Here is an 18,239-nt window from a genome sequence, read left to right on the forward strand (position 1 = left end):
ATCAACATCAGGTCAAGAATCGGTTTTATTAATTTTTCCTCATGCAATGTAAGTAATTATATGGCTTTACGCTTCAGGTCGGTTTATTTAAATAAAAATCACAGTGTGAGGACCCCTCTATTTTTAATAACCAGACTTACTGAAGCTGAAAGCTGATGATTGCAGCCCCAGCTGTCAGTTTTGCTTGGCTGGTTATCAAAAATACAGGGGAACTCAAAACATTTTTTTCATTCATTTATTTATTTATTTATAGCGCAGGCGGTGGGTCATGAATACTCTCATCAGCTGCTCCCCTTCTCACTGTTATTAGTGACAGCAGGTGTAGCCTTATGGGAGTAATAGTCCCATCAGCCGTCGCCTGCTCTCATTGTTCTCACTTGAATACATCTCTCATCATTCTCCCCTACTCACGCTGATCGCCAGCAGACGACCAGGGAAGAATGATGAGAGCCATCTTCAGCACCCAGCTCTGGGGAACAGCACTTACTGTACCGCTGCTACTCAGGTGCCGGTACATTTCACATGAATGACATCCCAGTGTGTCATCTGTGTGCACATGTGAGGTACGTTTTGCGGCACGTGTTGCCGGTAAAAAACGAACATGTCTACATGTGGGTCACATGGACACATGGTCCATGGAAACACACTGACATGTGCAAAGACCCATTCTACATGTGTAAGTGTCTCCAGAATGTGTGACAACTGTCACCACACATCAGAGACATGAACGCGTGAAAGAAGCCTATGGCAAATTACTCTATGCCTAAAGTATAGGCAGCATGTATCAGACACCTGCTGTGTTTTTGCAGTCATATATGACTCTGAAACACCAAAGTGACCACAGAGGATATATCTTGGACAGGGGCAGGCTGAAATCGATGGGCAGAGCAACATATGCCTCTCAGGATGGTCCTCATGCAACTGTTTAGGTCCACTTTGCTGTCTGCTGCTTTAGCAGCCGACACTACCCTCTAAAATATGCAGACGAGGCTGCATAAACCGAGCGCGGTTCTATCTGACAGACTGATGTCAAAGCGTGGGTAGCCTGCTGGAGAGGATCTCAAGGCAGAGGTATGGTCCAGTCGGGAAACAAAACGCACACAGGAGGCGAACACTGTGTGACTGGTTACCTGCTCCACCCCTGGGATGTAAAAGCACCCCCAATAAAGGTATACAGTGCTCAGCATAAATGAGTACACCCCCTTTGAAAAGTAAGATTTTAATCAATATCTCACTAAACCCAAAAATAATTTCTAAAATTTTGACAATATTGACTTTAGTTGAATATTTTTTTAACCCACAATATGAACGTAAGGATAATTTATCTTTCATTACAAAATTATTATTATTATTATTATTTATTGTTATAGCGCCATTTATTCCATGGCGCTTTACATGTGAGGAGGGGTATACATAAAAACAAGTACAATAATCTTAAACAATACAAGTCGTAACTGGTACAGGAGGAGTGAGGACCCTGCCCGCGAAGGCTCACAATCTACAAGGGATGGGTGAGAATACAGTAGGTGAAGGTAGAGATGGTCATGCAGCGGTTTGGTCGATCGGTGGTTACTGCAGGTTGTAGGCTTGTCGGAAGAGGTGGGTCTTCAGTGCAAAAGCTCGCTCACACTAGTATATCTCAGACCAATGTTATAAAATGAGGCAGTGCAGTGTTTTTTCTTCCCTGCATTCGGCATGAAAAAAAAAAAATTCTGGGATTTCACCCCGAAATCAGTACAGTGCCAGCCAAAAAACACATGCCGTATGGACCATCAGTATAACATCTGATTTTTACAAATACATTACAATTCTGTAGCATAGGCAGGGCCGGACTCGGACAAAAAAGCAGCACTGCCACACAAACCCCATCAGTCCACAAACTATAACACTCCCCACCCCCAGTCAGTGAATTTTGCTTTACTTTGTTGTGCCGCTCACTCTCCTAAAAGGAGTTATTTGAAGAGCCACATGTGAATGGCACCACATTGCGTATGATCGACCACAGCTACATTTACATGGTGCTCTACAGAGCTCCGATTTTCAGGATCATGGGGGTCCCAGCAGTCAGATCCCCAGCAATTGGAAGGTTATCTCCTATCAAGAGGAGAGGGGATTACTTTGGATAATCCATTTAAACAGGTTTTCCAATATTTTATTTTTATTTGGCCATAGTAATATTGAAAATACTAAACCAATATTGACCCTCTCAAAGTCCAATGTCGCCTCATAGACAACAAGACAGGAGAAGTGGCACTGTGCAGTGTATATATACAGGACAGGAGGAGTGATTGCACTACCTCAGAATTCAAAGAAAAAGACTCGAATATTGTTTGGACCCTTAAAGGGAATATTGAATCGTTGCACTTTGCCAAATAGACTTATATGTTGCGAGATAGAAAGTTAATATATTAAAGAATTAATATAGTCAATAGTAATAAAGATCGAGACTTGAATATAGATAGAATTGTATTGTGTTTTATATAGCCGATAGTGTGTAGTGTTATGACCTGGTGGTCAGGACAATAATGGACCTGGTGGTTAAGAGCACACGGAATGACCTGATAGTTACTGATAATAAAGGACGAGCTCTGGGACGTGGGAACTCTGCTGACCGCAATCCCTAATCCTATCAAACACACTAGAAATAGCCGTGGATTGCTCCTAACGCTCCCTATGCAACTCGGCACAGCCTAAGGAACTAGCTAGCCCTGAAGATAGAAAAATAAAGCCTACCTTGCCTCAGAGAAATTCCCCAAAGGAAAAGGCAGCCCCCCACATATAATGACGGTGAGTAAATATGAAAATACAAACACAGAGATGAAATAGATTTAGCAAAGTGAGGCCCGACTTACTGAACAGACCGAGGATAGGAAAGGTTGCTTTGCGGTCAGCACAAAAACCTACAAAAAGACCACGCAGAGGGCGCAAAAGGACCCTCCACACCGACTCACGGTGCGGAGGCGCTCCCTCTGCGTCCCAGAGCTTCCAGCAAGCAAGACAACAATAAAAATAGCAAGCTGGACAGAAAATTAGCAAACCAAAGAAATACAAGCAGGAACTTAGCTTCTGCTGGGAAGACAGGTCACAAGAACGATCCAGGAGTGAACTAGACCAATACTGGAACATTGACAGGTGGCATGGAGCAAAGATCTAAGTGGAGTTAAATAGAGCAGCCAGCTAACGAATTAACCTCGTCACCTGTGGAAGGAAACTCAGAAACACCCACCAGAGGAAGTCCATGGACAGAACCAGCCGAAGTACCATTCATGACCACAGGAGGGAGCCCGACAACAGAATTCACAACAGTGTAGCTGATATTCTGATCCACTTTTGAATAAACTGAAGAAAATGTAGTGCGCCCGTGGGGGTTGATAGACAGTTCTGCACCTGAATAAAGATTGAATGATTATTCTGCACGTTGAAGTTCTAAGCTAGTATACCCGTAGTGGGTAATTGTATTTCACAGATAGTTCATAGTTATATTGTTTTATTAAATTTCTCTTCATAAAAGTATGCGTACAATGTAAATAGTTCATGTAACGTTCAAGTGTCCTCACCTCTCATAAAGGGAAGCTTTAGACATAGTATTAATTTGTTTTATAAGTTTATAGCATTCTAAAAAGGAAACAAATTGTATGTCTTTCTGCATTAATATGTATTGATGTATTGTTGTTCTTCTTTTCCCAGTCCGGGAGTACTGGATTTAATGGGGGAGGGGGGGGGGGAGGGGGTGTGCCCCAGGGTCCTGGTCATCACAGTGGTATTGCTTTCCTCCCGGGGAGAGTGATGCTACGTTTGGAGGCAAGGAAGGATAACTGCATCCAGGTATCACAAACGTGCAACACATTCATACTCCAGGCCAGCAGCGGGAGCTTCTGATCCTATTTACTAGGTGACTCCCCATATATATATAACTGGTAGTCTGTAGGGAGAGTGTGGCAGTCCTTCAGGGAAGCTGTTCCTGGCAGGAGCGAATTCCTGTCAGAGGAGAGAGGAGAGAGTCCACGGAGCTGTGCATGCCCTAAGAGCTGCAGCTCCCAGAAAGAGACATTTTGAAGGCAAAATTATATTCCAGCGAGCGTGAAGGAAAGCAAAGCACAGGAGAGGATACCAGAAGGGGACCAGCCGTGAACAGGATGCCTCCTTCTGAGGTGCAGAAGATCGGTAGCCGGAACACCGAGGTATGCCGGCTACCGAGTATGAGGGATGGTTGGGAGCTATGCCTTTATGTGTGAGGGTTAACCCTTATCTCCCTCTTTGCTCCCAGCTTGTACTGTTGTATATCCTGTGCAGGAGAGGTATGGGTTAAGTCCCCCATAGTGCTCCCCCCCTGTGATCTGTGGATTATCACATCCAGTCCATAGACTGCAGTAAGGCTTTCTCAGCCCCTGCCTGTCACCTCCTGCCCCATATGTGATGTGGATCTATGCATGTGGAGCAGAGGTGGGGAACAACATTTTTCCAATGTTCCCAATCTATTGGTTGAGCAACCACTATTACTTGTTACAATAATCTTTATTGCAACAAGTATTGTAGGCTATGTTCACACTACTGTAATATTTGTCCAAGTGCTCTCTGTGAACAAAAAATAAACTCACACCTCAGACAGAGCACTAGGAGCAATGTTATGCAATTGGGCTATCCAGATTACAGTTTGAAAATGTCTGTATGAGAAAGATCACAGCATCCACCGGTCTCGTCTGTATCTTGAATGATACTCGCTTGTTGAAGTCTATGGGTGTGCAAAAAAAAAAAAAAAAAGGGATCCCATATGAATCATCCGTATAGCATCCAATTTTTAATAAATAATAATAATCTTTATTTTTATATAGCTCTAGCATATTCGCAACGCTTTACAGTTTGCACACTGTTCATCGCTGTCCCCGATGGAGCTCACAATCTAAATTCCCTATCAGTATGTCTTTGGAATGTGGGAGGAAACCGGAGAACCCAGAGGAAACCCACGCAAACACAGGGAGAACATACAAACTCCTTGCAGATGTCCTTGGTGGGTTTGAACTCAGGATTCCAGCTCTGCAATACTAACCACTGAGCCACCATGCTGCACTTCCATTACTAACAATGGATACTGTATTTTATAAATTTTATTCACTTCTGATGTATAAAAATGAATGCTATACAGTTTATAATACAGATGGAAATCGTCTTTTTCTAGATGAAAATAATAATTTTTTTTTATACGCTCATGTAAACTTAATCACATAAGCAACTTTATAAAGTGATGAAATTAATATTATGCAGAATTAAAGGGTGATCCAAAACCAAAGGGGACTTTCATACTAAATTTAATGCAATAATCTAATCACTTTTCTAATAAATTTCAGTTAAAAAAAGTCTACCTTTCCAATCTACTTTTTTTTTTTTCTTCCAATAACCTTTTTGCCCCAATGTGCATTTTCGGGTACTCACATGGGACGTCATTAGTGGGCAGAGACTGTGGTCACTGCCACAGCTACTTTCCCCACCTTGGAATAAAGCGTCATCTGTTTCAGAGACTGGACTGGTCCCTGCCGGGTCATCACTTCTATTTAGAGCCAGCAAGGGAGCGCACTGTCACTGTGCATTCAAAGGATCACAGCACAGGGAGCTCATACTGAGTATGGGTCAGAATTAACAACCGACGCATTATCAGGTGAGCAGGACTAGCCCGGCCTCCAAAATAGACATCACTGATGGCGCCTCACTTCAGAGAGGGTGCAGAGGCTGCGACAGTGATTGCAGCTTCTGCCCCCGATGACAGCTCAATTGAGTATCCCGACAAGCAGTGGTGATTCTCAAGCAAAATGTCATGGGGCGTTGAAAAAAAAAATAAAGACAAGAAGTCAGAATGTAGAAGGTACGTTAGGGAATTTTTCATTGAAGTTTATTAGAAAACAATATTAGATTATTACACTGAATAGATATACATTTAATATGAAATTCACCTTTGGTTTTGGACCGCCCCTTTAATTTCAGCCGTTTGTATCAGCCCTCCTTAGCAGTGCCAGTTTCTCATGCAGCCCCTTGGGAAAATTAATTGCCCACCCCTGCTCTATATAGTATAATGAGCCCCATATAATGCTCCATACAGTATATGATGAGCCCCATATATTGCTCCATACAGAATGGGCCCCATATAATTCTCCATACAGAATAGGTCCCATATAATGCTCCATACAGAATATGATGGCCCCATATAATACTCCAGTATATGATAGGCCCAATATATACATATATATATATATATATCCATATGATCCTCCATATCTAATGGGCCCCATAAGATGCTCCATTATATAATGGGCCCCATATGATGCTCCACTATATAATAGGCCCCGCATGATGCTCCATACATAATGTTCCCCATATGCTCAGGGAAAAAGTTTTAGTGTTATCATTCACATTCTCTGAAAAAAGGCCAAGAAAGCAAAAATTCTGCCCCGGTATGTAAACTTTTGAGCACAACTATATACGTATAAAACAAAGAACCCAAGTAAATATAATTCGGCCAGAGGAATTAAGTGAGTTTAATAAATGAAAGAAATGGAATCTGTGTGGGGTAAACATCACCTCCTACTGATATGGTGCCAGGCCCCAACGCGCGTTTTGGTGTAATGCCTTTGTCTGACCCCTAGTGGTGATGTTTACTGTACTTACCTCCTGCAATTTCCTATAGTTGTGGTGCCACCTGTTGGTCGCACACTTTTTTTTAAATCTAATTTAATGTTTTTTTTTTATTCATTTCAACAAAGGTTTCCCATTTTTATAAGATTCTTGGATTCTTTGTACACATTTTTTTCTGCAGGTTTTCATCTATTTTTGTGCTGAGCCATTCATATTTTTTCCATATATATACTCTGGCACAGTTCTTTGCCTGTTGCTTCATTTGTTCCTATTTATTTCATGCATTGCGAAACTATGGTATTGCATTACATTGTACAATTGGTCTTTTTTTTTTAAGAATAGAATTCCCAAAACAGATATGAAAGTAGCCTAAAAGTGCTTTCATGCTTCCTGATTGTTTTAGGTATGCTCTCTTCACAATAATTGGCCTATGTAATTAGGTTGTCAATCACCCGAGTAACAAGCAAAACGCTTATTTGTTGGATTGAAAAAGGTTTTTAAGACTGATGGAAAAATCGTCATTGTTGGCCCACATCGTCCTGTGTAAATAGTGCTGTCAACAACAATGGAAGCCTATAGACATAGAATGGTCTGTTACTGCCCTCTTAGAGACGTTCTGTTCTTATGGGAAGTGCAGCCTGTCTAAATACACTATTATATGCCTGACTTGCTTGTTTATAGCCGATAGGCAGTCATTTAATGCTGCAAGGTGTGGAGTGTTAGCCCACACTGCTACTCACATTATGCTCTCGCATTGGCCGAGCGTTTGATAAATAGCAAATAAGATATCCAAGGTTCCGCTCTGCTGAGCCCTGGACTGTAGTGGTCGTACATAGCCACCTATGTTTGTGTTTGATTTTCTTTATGCTGAGTACATATTTGTTTGTAAAAGTATAGTAAAGCACAGTATTTATTACTTTTTTTAAAAAAAAACATATACTAGGGGTCCACCAAGAAGATGGCTGGACAGATACCACATAAGATTATTATAATCTTGGGCTCTGCAGAGCGCTAACTTTGAATGTTTTGTTTGTGAGTGTGTGAGTGTGTGTGTGTCTGTGTGTGAGTGTGTGTGTGTGTGTGTGTGTGAGTGTGTGTGTGTGTGTGTGTGTGTGAGTGGGGGTTACATGTGTTCAATTGGCTGATACCGAGATTATAATGTAGAGAATCCCTTATTTTAGATTTGCGGCACATTTCCATATATATCAGGTTTCCTACAACAAGGGAATGCACGATATGTAAATGATATGATGTTTATCTTGACTTGTGACCGTTACCTTTGACTTCCGGTAAGTCAGTAGCTATGGTCACAAGATGGCTGAACAGAACAGGAGCGGTGCCAGGAAGTAAGAATTTTACTACGGGCAGGGAACAGACATTAGTGATGCCATTGTAAGTGTTACTATAAGGGTATGTGCACACGTCTGGATTTCTTGCAGAAATTTCCTGAAGAAAACCGGAAATTTTCTGCAAGAAATCCGCATTTTTTTTTCCACATTTTTTTTAGCATACTGCAAGCGTAATTAGCTTGCAGAATGCTAATGTTTTCCAAGCGATCTGTAGCATCGCTTGGAAAACTGACTGACAGGTTGGTCACACTTGTCAAATATAGTATTTGACAAGTGTGACCAACTTTTTACTATAGATGCTGCCTATGCAGCATCAATAGTAAAAGATAGAATGTTTAAAAAAAATAAAAAAAATGGTTATACTTACCTGCAGACAGTCGATCTCCTCGGCGGCGTCCGTTCCTATAGATGGTGTGTGTGTGAAGGACCTTCGATGACGTCGCGGCTTGTGATTGGTCGCGTGAGCGGTCACATGAGCGGTCACGCGACCAATCACAAGACCGCGACGTCATCGCAGGTCCTTCACACAGACCATCGATAGGAACAGAAGCGGCAGCATGCACCGGAGAGGCGGGAACACTCCTGGGGCCATCAGAGGGTGAGTATATCACTATTTTTTATTTTAATTCTTTTTTTTTACCAATTATATGGTGCCCAGTCCGTGGAGGAGAGTCTCCTCTCCTCCACCCTGGGTACCAACCGCACATAATCTGCTTACTTCCCTCATGGTGTGCATAGCCCCATGCGGAAAGTATGCAGATCAATGCACTCCTAGGTGTGCGGAATCCCCGCAATGCCGCATATTTAACCCCTTCACCCCAAAGCCTGTTTTCACCTAAGTGACAGGGCCAATTTTTACAATTCTGACCACTGTCACTTTATGAGGTCATAACTCTGAAACGCTTCAACGGATCCTGGTGATTCTGACATTGTTTTCTCGTGACATATTGTACTTCATGATAGTGGTAAAACTTCTTCGATACGACTTGCATTTATTTGTGAAAAAAACAAAAATTTGTCGGAAATTATGAAAATTTAGCAATTTTCAAACTCTTAGTTTTTATGCCCTTAAATTAGAGAGTTATATCACATAATATAGTTAATAAACAACATTTCCCACATGTCTGCTTTACATCAGCACAATTTTGGAAACATAATTTTTTTTTGTTAGGACGTTATAAGGGTTAAAAGTTGACCAGCGATTTCTCATTTTTGCAACAAAATTTACAAAACCATTTTTTTACGGACCACCTCACACTTGAAGTGACTTTGAGGGGTCTATATGACAGAAAATGCCCAAAAGTGACATTATTCTAAAAACTGCACCCCTCAAGGTACTCAAAACCACATTCAAAAAGTTTATTAACCCTTCAGGTGCTTCACAGGAATTTTTTGAATGTTTAAAAAAATTGAACATTTAACTTTTTTTTCACAAAATTTTTACTTCAGGTCCAATTTGTTTCATTTTACCAAGGGTAACAGGAGAAATTGGACCACAAAAGTTGTTTTGCAATTTGTCCTGAGTATGTCGATACTTCATATATAGGGATAAACCACTGTTTGAGCGCATGGCAGAGCTCGGAAGGGAAGGAGCGCCATTTGACTTTTCAATGCAAAATTGGCTGGAATTGAGATCGGACGCCATGTCGCATTTGGAGAGCCCCTGACGTGCCTTAACAGTGGAAACCCCCCACAAGTGACCCCATTTTGGAAAGAAGACCCCCTAAGGAACTTATCTAGATGTGTGGTGAGCACTTTTAACCCCCAATTGTTTCACTAAAGTTTAGAATGTAGCATTGTGAAAATTAAAAAATCATTTTTTCTTTCCACAAAATGATGTTTTAGCCCGCAATTTTTTTTTCTCCCAAGGGTAACAGGAGATAGTGGACCACAAATGTTATTGTCCAATTTGTCCTGAGTACGCTGATACCCCACATGTGGGGGGGAACCACCGTTTGAGTGCATGGCAGAGCTCGGAAGGGAAGGAGCACCGTTTGAAATGCAGACTTAGATGGAATGGACTGCAGGTGTCATGTTGCATTTGCAGAGCCCCTGATGTACCTAAACAGTAGAAACTACCCACAAGTGACCCCATATTGGAAACTAGACCCCCCAAGGAACTTATCTAGATGTGTTGTGAGAGCTTTGAACCAACAAGTGTTTCACTACAGTTTATAACGCAGAGCCGTGAAAATAAAAAATATATTTTTTTCCACGAAAATGATATTTTATCCCCTATGCTTTCATTTTCCCAAGGGTAACAGGACAAATTGGACCCCAAAAGTTGTTGTCCAACTTGTCCTGAGAACGCTGATACCCCATATGTTGGGGGGAACCACTGTTTGGGTGCACGGCAGAGCTCGGAAGGGAAGGAGCGCCATTTGAAATGCAGACTTAGATGGATTGGTCTGCAGGCGTCATGTTGCATTTGCAGAGCCCCTGATGTACCTAAACAGTAGAAACCCCCCACAAGTGACCCCATATTGGAAACTAGACCCCCCAAGGAACTTATCTAGATGTGTTGTTAGAGCTTTGAACCAACAAGTGTTTCACTACAGTTTATAACGCAGAGCGGTGAAAATAAAAAAAAATTTTTTTCCACGAAAATGATATTTTAAACCCTATGCTTTTATTTTTACAAGGGTAACAGGACAAATTGGACCCCAAAAGTTGTTGTCCAACTTGTCCTGAGAACGTTGATACCCCATATGTTGGGGGGAACCACTGTTTGGGCACACAGGAAAACTCGGAAGGGAAGGATCCCTGTTTTACTTTTTCAAAGCAGAATTGGCTGGAATTGAGATCGGACGCCATGTCGCGTTTGGAGAGCCCCTGATGTGCCTAAACAGTGGAAACCCCCAATTATAACTGAAACCCTAACCCCAACCCTAACCCTAACCCTAGCCCTAGCCCTAACCCTAACCCTAACCCTAGCCCTAACCCTAGCCCTAACCCTAGCCCTAACCCTAGCCCTAATGGGAAAATGGAAATAAATACATTTTTTTACATTTTATTATTTTTCCCTAACTAAGGGGGTGATGAAGGGGGGTTTGATTTACTTTTATAGCGTTTTTTTGGCAGATTTTTATGATTGGCAGCTGTCACACACTAAAAGACGCTTTTTATTGCAAAAAATAGTTTTTGCATCACCACATTTTGAGAGCTATAATTTATCCATATTTTGGCCCACAGAGTCATATGAGGTCTTGTTTTTTGTGGGACGAGTTGATGTTTTTATTGGTAACATTTTCGGGCAGATGACATTTTTTGATCGCTTTTTATTCCGATTTTTGGGAGGCGGAATGAACAACAACCAGCAATTCCTGAATTTCTTTTAGGGGGGCGTTTATACCGTTTCACGTGTGGTAAAATGGATAAAGCAGTTTTATTCTTCGGGTCAGTACGATTACAGCGATACCTCATTTATGTAATTTTTTTATGTTTTGACGCTTTTACACAATAAAAACTATTTTATATAAAAAAATAATTGTTTTTGCATCGCATTATTCTGAGAGCTATAACTTTTTTATTTTTCTGCTGATGATGCTGTATGGCGGCTTTTTTTTTGCGGGACAAGATGACGTTTTCAGCGGTACCATGGTTATTTATATCCGTCGTTTTGATCGCATGTTATTCTACTTTTTGTTCGCCTGTATGATAATAAAGCGTTGTTTTTTGCCTTGTTTTTTTTTTTTTTTTTTTGCGGTGTTCACTGAAGGGGTTAACTAGTGTGATAGTTTTATAGAGCGGGTCGTTACGGACGCGGCGATACCAAATATGTGTACATTTATTGTTTTTTTTACATAAATAAATGTATTTATTGGGAAATGTTTTTTTTTTTTTAATTTGGGGATTTTTTTAAATTTTTTTTTTACACATTCTATTTTTTTTTTTTTACTTTCTAACATTGTCCCAGGGTGGGACATCTCTGTATTAGATCAGATCGTTGATCTGACACTGTGCATAGCACACTGTCAGATCAACGATCTGACAGGCAGCTTAGCTGGCTTTCCAGCGCCTGCTCTTAGCAGGCGCCGGCTAGCCAGGTCACTTCATGACCCGGAAGGAGTCCGGCGGCCATCTTGGATCCGGGGACTCCTTCCGGGTCACCGGAGCAACGCGATCTCATTGCGTTGCTCCAGTGGGAGAGCGCAGGGAGCCCCCGTCCCTGCGCGATCCCCCTCTATGCCGCTGTCACTACTGACAGCGGCATCAGAGGGGTTAAATGCCCGCGATCGGCGATAGCGCCGATCGTGGGCATTGCTGCGGGGTGTCAGCTGTCATATACAGCTGACACCCGCACCCGATCACCGCGGCGCTCAGCGCGAGACCGCGGTGATCGGTGCGCCGTACTAGTACTGCTGCTGGCACTTATGCAGTGCCGGCAGCGCAGTACTAGTACGGCGGCTGGCGCGAAGGGGTTAATGAACATGTTGCTTTTTTTTCCGCGATGTGATTTTTTCGCGGAAAAAATGCAACATTTGTACAAAAAATGCGGAAAAATGCGAAAAATCCTGAACGTGTGCACATGGCCTAAGGGATAACGTTGTGCTGTCATAAGACAAATATAGCAACAACCATTGTAAAACAAAACACTTTAGTGCTTTAACATGTGAACAGATTGTGTAATGCACTGTTAGGATATGTCTCTTTTTACACTTTCCTTGCTAGTAATATGACTGCTGAATATGCAACTTGCATACAGATGATCACAAGACAAATTGTCTCTTTTTCTTCTCTCAATAGTTTCAACTGGAAGAAGCAAACAGGTTGGCAGATTATATATATTCAAAAATAATTTGATGCCCGAATCTATGTAGCAAGTTTGGTTCTGTTCCCGTATCTATATAGTAAGCTTGATTATGCTCCAGTATGTACCTAGTAAACTTGATTCTGTTCACATATCTATGTAGTAAGCGTGGTTCTTTCCCCGTATTTATGTAGTAAGATCGGCTGTAGTGATGAGCGAGTATACTCGTTGGTTGGGTTATCCTGAGCACGCTCGGGTGACCGCCGAGTATTTGTTAGTGTTTGGAGATTTAGTTTTCATCGCCGCAGCTGAATGATTTACAGCTACTAGCCAGCCTAAGTACATGTGGGGGCTGCCTGGTTGCTAGGGAATCCCCACATGTAATCAAGCTGTCTAGTAGCTGTAAATCATTCAGCTGAGGTGATGAAAACTAAATCTCTGAGCAGTCATAAATACTCGGAGATCACCTGAGCGTGCTCGGGAAAGCCCGAGTAACGAGTATACTCGCCCATCACTAATCGGCTATACTATAAGCCATAATCATCAACATTAACAGAAATAAACACTTGAAATAGATCACTCTGTTTGTAATGATTCTATATAATATATGAGATTCACTTTTTGTATTGAAGTACTGGAATAAATTAACTTTTTGATGATGTTCTAATTTAGTGAGAAGCACCTGTATATACCTCAAATGACAGTGGCACCTAAGAGGTTAAACCGCTGTGATAGGGTCTGTCTGTAATTACACCTCTTAGACTCCAGTGCCGGTTGTATAACAGGACACCAGTACTATAAATAGACGGAGCCACATGAAGTACAGAACAATATCATCATGGAAAATCTGGGCCTCATAACTTGTTTCCATTTATCAGGTGCCTCGTAGACACACTTCTTTTTCTAGACACTTTTCAGCACTGTTTTGTGAAGTATAAAAGTGTTTAAAACACAGAATAAATTTGGATGTGCTGTACATTGTGTCAGAATTCCTGGGCATTTTGCTTAAAAATTAAAGTATTATACATTTTCAAATGAAGGAGAGGAGTAAGGGGAAGCTTAAAAATGCAAAGTGAGCAGCTTATATGGCACCCCTGAGGATCCAGTCACCACAGAGGTACTGCATCTCTTGTGTTACCCCCAACTCTCTGGTAAGGAGGGGACACTGCACAGAACCCTAACACTTGCACCCATCACTAGACCTCTCCAGGCCAGGGAGGGATTAGGTAGGAGATGTGGGTCGAGAGTGAAGGGTTGTCAGGGGAGACAGGAGGGAGGAGTTTGAGAGTCTGTGAGGAGAAGTGGAGCAGAGCAGATGTGTGGGTCTATAGCTCCTGACAGTATGATGAGAGAGAGAAAGGAAAGAAGCTCCCAGAAGGAACGAAGGGGTCCTAGGGGCACGGGAAGTGTGGAAACCAACCGTGGGGCCCACATCTACTCTGACCATCTCCAGGTGGAGGGACCAGGTCACAGAAGGGGAACCGGCCCCTGATCAATTGAGGAACTACAAGTCCAAGCTAGGAACCTGGAGGCTGTCGTATCTGCAAGTGCAACAGCCACAAGCACATATATTTCACTGAAAAGGTAGGCAAAAAGGGTCAAGGGGACAGTGAAGACATCACACAACAGGACCCATGACTACCGACTCGGGACACTGGGTGTGAGCGCAGTGTAGGAGAGGTGAGAGCCTGCGCAGTGAGTCTGCCAGGAAAGGCATATAGGAAGTGGGTCTGGACAAGTGCCCCAAATTACTGGAGAGTTTGCTGGACCACTCACCCGGAGGACACAGCACCCGGCTGGATACCATACTCGAACTGTGAGAAAAACGTGAAGATTGCACCGTGCTGTGTCCTCTCTCTTTATTGCGCCATTGACCCTGCACTACATCCACCATCACCAACTTTAATAATCTAACTGCCCTGGGGACCAAGCGCTACCAGTGGAGAGCTGTTCCAACTCTGCTGCATCACCATCATCCCCAGCAGTCCCTTTAAGCAGTGTCGGCCATCCCTGGCTGAGTATCACAGGTGGCATAACGAACATTCCCCTAATCCCCTACAAACTTTATTTCCATCATCCATCCCTATTTCATTGTGCGCCCAGGGCCATGACCAGGTCACTGCTGCCACGACCCCCCCTGTAAGAACTGTCCGACCTGGTTCCGAGTACCCCACGGCTCTAGCGGGTGTCGCACTTACTCCTGCAATCAACCAGAATCTGGCTTTTACTGAATGTGGTCTGCTAACATTATGTATGGAGGACTTGGCCAGAGGTCTTATAGGGAATCTGTCAGCAGGTTTTTGCTATGTAATCTGTGACCACCATGATGTAGTGGAAAAGAGCCTGATGTGTCACTTATCAGGCTGTGCTTTGCTGTTTCAATATAATTAGTGTTTTATTAGCAGGAGATTATCAATAGAGGACAAGCTGCCTCGTGCAGGGTAGACCGGCCGTGCCCTCTGCACCTATAAGCAGCTCTATGTCAGTATACAATGTGCACAGAAAGCTGTAGGCAGGGTTAATAAATGAGCTCTGCTAGAGAAGGTTGTGATTCCATCATAACTGCTGCATCCAAAAAACTAAGTGACACATCGCTAGAGTCAAGGTCTCTGTCCCTACCTCACACTGCTGTCAGATTCCTTTTAATGGCTGTTTAGCTGTGAATTGTTATAGTTCCTTCTTTTTAAGCACGTCATTTTTTGGTCAATCAGTAACTGTAGTCCAACAGTCACACCTATGCAATTTGAGAGCCCTTTTTTAATTTAACACTCAAAAGTACAGTATGTTGAAAATGGCATGAAAATTGATTCCCCATGAAGTAACATACTAATTGTATATTAGATTGTCATTACTTGGCCTATAAGGCAGTTCCCTGTTATTTTTTACTTTTTCTTGCTGTTTTGTAGTTGTATTTTTTCCTATAGCATATTAATATGAAAGTATTTTATTGTACTATTCAAAAAAGGAAATAAGGTTCTCTTCTTCAAGAATACTTAATTCAACTCTTTAAAAATACAATGCTTTTTGAGTCTTTAAGTGGTTGTCCAGTTCCTTAATTAAAAAAAAATAACAGAATCATGGTATCTAATAAATTACAGCACAGACCCTTGGAGCGCCTCCCACTGGTCTCTGTACTTCCCGCGCCATCTGAATAGACGTGATTGCTACTGCCAAAGATTGGTTGCAGTGGTCACATAGCCATCCAGACAGAGCAAGAAAAACAAAGCCCAGCTGGAACTTGGGAGCTGAAAGAGTAACCGTTGTTTAAATTATTAGTTCATAAAGCAATAGTACATGTGAAAATAATAAACTTTATTACAAAAATGTGTTTCTCTCTCCTCCTGGGCTGAGCTTTTATCCTGATCTTTGGTGAAAACAGATTTTACCATTGCTGATATAGGAGATGACAGTTGGTGCCCATAATATTCTATGGTGAACTCAGTAACTGTAGTTTAAGGAGAACTTGCAGCAAATTTCACCGATAAGATATATTACAAATTTACTTATTCTCAAGTGTTCTATTGATTTATCAAATAAAAATGAAAATGAAACTTACTCTTTAACAGGTGGTGGATCAGTAAGGTGAGTATTGCTTATTTCATAAAAATAAAAACATTCGTAAAAACGTTTAAGTGGCCAGAAAACATTTTTAAGGATTCCCGACCACTTGAACCCCCACCTATTATGAGATCGAAGATCTTATGTCTTCCTTAAAGGTATTCTCTTGTACTTTTATATTGATTGGCTATCTTTAGAAGAGAACATAAATATTTTATCAGTACTGGTATCACACTCTTTCATCTCCAATGATTTTCTGTTCCCGCAGCCGACATCAAACGGATGCACTTAGTTACAGGAATACGGAGCAAAACTACACAGCTCTGTCAACTGTAGAGTGGCCATGGATGGGTACGGCACATCCACCTTCCAGTGCAGTACCTGACTATGGCCACTATACGGATGACACGGCTAACCTGTGCTGTTCAACTCCGCAATTGAGCATATCCGGCTATCACAACACCGGTAACAGCGGGGGTGCCACATGTCGCACCCACAAAGTTGGGATACACAGATCTCATAATGAAGACCTATCCTGAGGATTGGTCATCAATATAAAAGTCCAGGCAGCCCCTTTAAATGGAGCTACTGTCACACGTGAATGTCATCACTTCATTTATCGTCAAGGAGTCAGACGGAGATAGTCAGTTTAGCTCTTGGCTATCCTCATCCACAATGAGTAAAGCTCCATTCCAATAAGGACACACAACCTCTCTTCTGGTAAATCAGTGATGTCAGTGGTTGTGGGCAGTGTCAAGGGCCCACCAGCAACATTGACTTTGGAGGGTCCCACTTTTCACCTGCATACAAATATTACACTACCATAATATTACAAATTTACATTTTTACATTTTTCTGTACCGAGTGAATCAAGTGAGTTATTCAAGGTACTGCCAATACCTTGGGGTTGGGGGCCCACCGGAGGATTCTCCTGTTGCCCTATGGGCCAGTCCGAGTCTGGTTGTTGGGTCCCCAGCCATCAGACACATAACCCATCCTCAATATAAGTAGTAATCATGGGACAAGGCCACCATAGTAGTAAAAATCCAAGCGAACGTCACAGAAGGCAGTTCTCTGGTGGCAGGAGTTTAGCATTTGCCATGTTAGTTCTCTCCACCTTGTGTTATACTGATAGTAGACACAGTAGATCTTAGTAAGAACTTGATGAACACTCCTGAGCCAATTCATTCGAGCCGGCATTTCTGCATCACTGTACAGGAAATTGCTGCTTGATTGCATCATATTTCCCACTGCGGCTTTATGTTCTGTATCTCTGCCAGCATCGCAGCTGAACTATATGCTACATAGTTTAACTTCTTCTTTGCCATCCTCTTACCCCTGAGTGTACGGCGCTTCCCCGTCTCCTCCTCCTCATCTTCTTCATCCTCCGGTTAGCTGCCATCCTTGATGTCTACAGTATACTTTCCCCGGAGTGTGTGCGATTTAAGCAGTCAGAAAAGAAAGGAGGAGCTGAGCCGTCTCTCGGAGTCTAATTTCATTTACCAAAATTCAGCACGTGACTCTGATTCATCTTCATAATCCAAAAGCAAACACGTTGCACCGCTCACAGGCTGACACAACTCCTGGACAGGGTTGCCAACTTGACTGTGGATTTTTTTCCAGACAGCTTATTAAAAGTACAGGACACAGACAATATGTTTTACATTTCCACATTAGAAAACCATAATAAATGTTTATAATTATAAGCGATAAGTGTCTACAGCCCAGAATACTGATAAGAATGGAATAAATGGTGCTATACTAATAAATAATAATAATAATAATAATAATAATAATAAAAAACACATCATATGCATTCACAGTGAACTGTAAAATGGTGAGAGAATTACAGTCAAAATATCCTGTAGAAGTTTTATTCCGCTGCAAAAAAATCACGGACGCCTTACATTTTTTTTTACAGGCAGGACAAAAAAGTGCCATATTTTTACGGACTGTCC

The 18,239-nt window shown here is 42.0% G+C and overlaps 1 protein-coding gene across 1 annotated transcript in view; it reads right to left on the minus strand.

Annotated features, from left to right (window-relative positions):
• Positions 1-17,720, minus strand: part of LOC138641967 (ATP-binding cassette sub-family B member 5-like) — a 126,214-nt gene extending 108,494 nt beyond the window's left edge. Inside the window, exon 1 of the mRNA XM_069729811.1 lies at positions 17,618-17,720. Within this exon, the coding sequence (XP_069585912.1) occupies positions 17,618-17,683 (66 nt within the window). The 5' untranslated portion in view covers positions 17,684-17,720. The remainder of the gene's footprint in view (positions 1-17,617) is intronic.
• Positions 17,721-18,239: the final 519 nt, after the last annotated feature.

This window comes from Ranitomeya imitator, chromosome 6 (genome assembly GCF_032444005.1).
Source record: "Ranitomeya imitator isolate aRanImi1 chromosome 6, aRanImi1.pri, whole genome shotgun sequence".
Classification (NCBI taxonomy): domain Eukaryota; kingdom Metazoa; phylum Chordata; class Amphibia; order Anura; family Dendrobatidae; genus Ranitomeya; species Ranitomeya imitator.